The sequence below is a fragment of the Drosophila albomicans genome, unplaced genomic scaffold, assembly GCF_009650485.2.
Source record: "Drosophila albomicans strain 15112-1751.03 unplaced genomic scaffold, ASM965048v2 utg000162l_pilon, whole genome shotgun sequence".
Classification (NCBI taxonomy): Eukaryota; Metazoa; Arthropoda; class Insecta; order Diptera; family Drosophilidae; genus Drosophila; species Drosophila albomicans.
In genome coordinates, this window is record NW_026263538.1 from 21691 (window position 1) to 23966 (window position 2276).

A 2276-nucleotide genomic window follows, 5' to 3' on the forward strand; every position below is an offset into this window, starting at 1 on the left:
TTTTTGTTAAGATATTGTATTTTATAGAGTTTTTTGCCATAAAAATATTTACACAGATATATTATGAAAATGATTTGAAATGTTTTTTTTTTTCATTTTCGTTTATCTTGTGGTTTGTTTTGTGTGATGTATTTCAAACACGTTTTAGAAAAATTATGGCGTTAGCTGCTGTGCAAAACATAAACAAAACAAACGCATAAAAAACAGAAAAAGAATGAATGAAAAGACAAGAAACGAAAAGAAGAGAAAAAGAGAGGAAAATAAAAAACTATTATTCGCCGCATTTTGTTGTTGTTTCGCTCGACTTGTCCAAATAAAATAAATCTAGAGTTTGAAATGATTATTTCTCCTCTATTCTTCTCTCCCTCTCCCTCTCTCTTTCTCTTTATTGTTGTTTTTGTTTTGGTTTCTTTGTGAAAAGAATTCCGACCATTCCGATGTTCGCTTCGGAGGAATCATTTCTGGTTCCACATAGAGATCTATTAATATAATTTTGATGCATTGCCTTCATCGTACTCTTCGGTCAGTCTTCTTACTCTTCTTCTTCTTCTTCTTCTTCTTTTTCTTATTGTTGTTGTTGTCTTTGTTCTTTCGTATAAACGCTTCATATGCTTCACCTCTCCAATGGGGCTTAAGACCTTATGAAATATAGATCGAAAAAAAAATGATTGCCAATTAGAAATCTCTTTCATCTTTTTGACAAATTTTGCTGTGACAGATTATTTTATCGAAGAAAAACTAAAATCAAAAAGTGTTCTATACTTTTTCAGTTTTTTCTTTCTATATTTTTGAAGTGTTTTCGAATGAATTATTTGGATTAGTTTGGCTGTCAAAGTTTATTACATTTTTTGAATAAAACATATTTCGTTGGGATTAAAAAATTGCTCATTTAATAGCCGGCAATTAAATGGAACTGCGTTCATAAAAGCTATTTAAATATATATTTTGAAATTTAAGGTTAGAAGTGCCATAATTAAAATCACTAAACTAATAATTGAAATATTTGCTAAAACTGACTTTTGATATGCAAAAGTGTGTTTTGTTTTTTTGTGGCTGCAGTTTTGGCTTTATGCCTGTATTTAATCTCTTTGAAGCACCCTCAACGGAAGCATAAAAGGTTGGCAAATTACGAGAGCTCTTCTTCTTCCAGCTTCCCTTAACAAATTTGATGGTGACATATGAAATTTAAATTCAATTTCAAAGAGGGGGAAAAAAAAGAAAAAAAAAAAAAGGAAATCATAAACATAAACTGAAAATTGCCTGAACATAATTACAATAGCAAATAGAGAGAGAAAGGGAGAGAGAGAGAGAGATAGATAGAGAGAGAGAGAGAGAGAGAGATAATATTGTGTATTTAACAATATTTTTTCAGTCTCTAGCTCTTTATATAATAGATATGTAAGTACATACTATATAATAATAAATTTTACCAACGATCTGGGCGTCTACTTGCGTGTAGACGTACACCAATAGCAATTCCACCATTCTCTGGTCCCCCTTGCCAGCTGCCATCATTAGATATGTGTTGCCATTTGAAATGGCCCCATTAATGTTGCCGCCGGCCTCAATGAGCAAAGTGGCAACGTCAAGGTGACTATTGGAAATTGCACATTCTAGCGGCGATGGCAGTGGAAAGGTGGAACTATTGATTTCCGCTCCGTATTCTAATAATAACTCCACTACTGTCACTTGGCCACCTTTTGAAGCCGCTGAAAGAGCGAAGTTCAAATCATCAGCGCCAGCTTCCAGTAGGATATACACCAAATCGGGATGACCCTTGTAACTAGCCACTGACAATGCACACTCGTTGTGCTCATTGGAGCGGGTGTTGATGCTTGCTCCACGCTCGAGAAGTGAGAGAGACATTAAACATTAGATTAATCAGCAGATTAAAGTGTGAGAGTAGTTTATACATTCTCTATACTGCCTATGACTCGATACTAACCTTGGCTACTTCCACATGCCCGCCAAATGCGGCCTTCATCAGCGGTGTATGTCCAACCACATTTTGCTCATTCAAGCTAGCGCCGTGGCTTAGCAGTACATTTTACCACATCAAGATAACTGCCCGCGCTGGCAACCATGAGCGCCGTTTCCCCATTTTCACATTTTTCATTCACGTTAAAGTTTTTCCGTCCGTACGACAATATCAGCGCTACGAAAATGATTGTGAGAAATATTGACAGGCGAGAATAGTGACGGCTCGAGAATAGTGATGGCCGATTAATCGTATGATACATATTAATCGATTAATTTGTTTCAATTTAGCTTTAATT

The 2276-nt window shown here is 35.2% G+C and overlaps 1 protein-coding gene across 1 annotated transcript; it reads right to left on the reverse strand.

The window, feature by feature from the left end:
• Nucleotides 1–253: 253 nt before the first annotated feature.
• Nucleotides 254–2006, reverse strand: LOC117577245 (ankyrin repeat and KH domain-containing protein 1-like). The gene is made up of 3 exons (XM_052008306.1): nucleotides 1946–2006; nucleotides 1431–1845; nucleotides 254–638 (listed from the first exon to the last, which is right to left on the reverse strand). The coding sequence occupies exons 1-3, from the start codon at nucleotides 1982–1984 to the stop codon at nucleotides 508–510; spliced, it is 585 nt and encodes a 194-aa protein (XP_051864266.1). The 5' UTR covers nucleotides 1985–2006; the 3' UTR covers nucleotides 254–507.
• Between the last annotated feature and the right edge of the window lie 270 nt (nucleotides 2007–2276).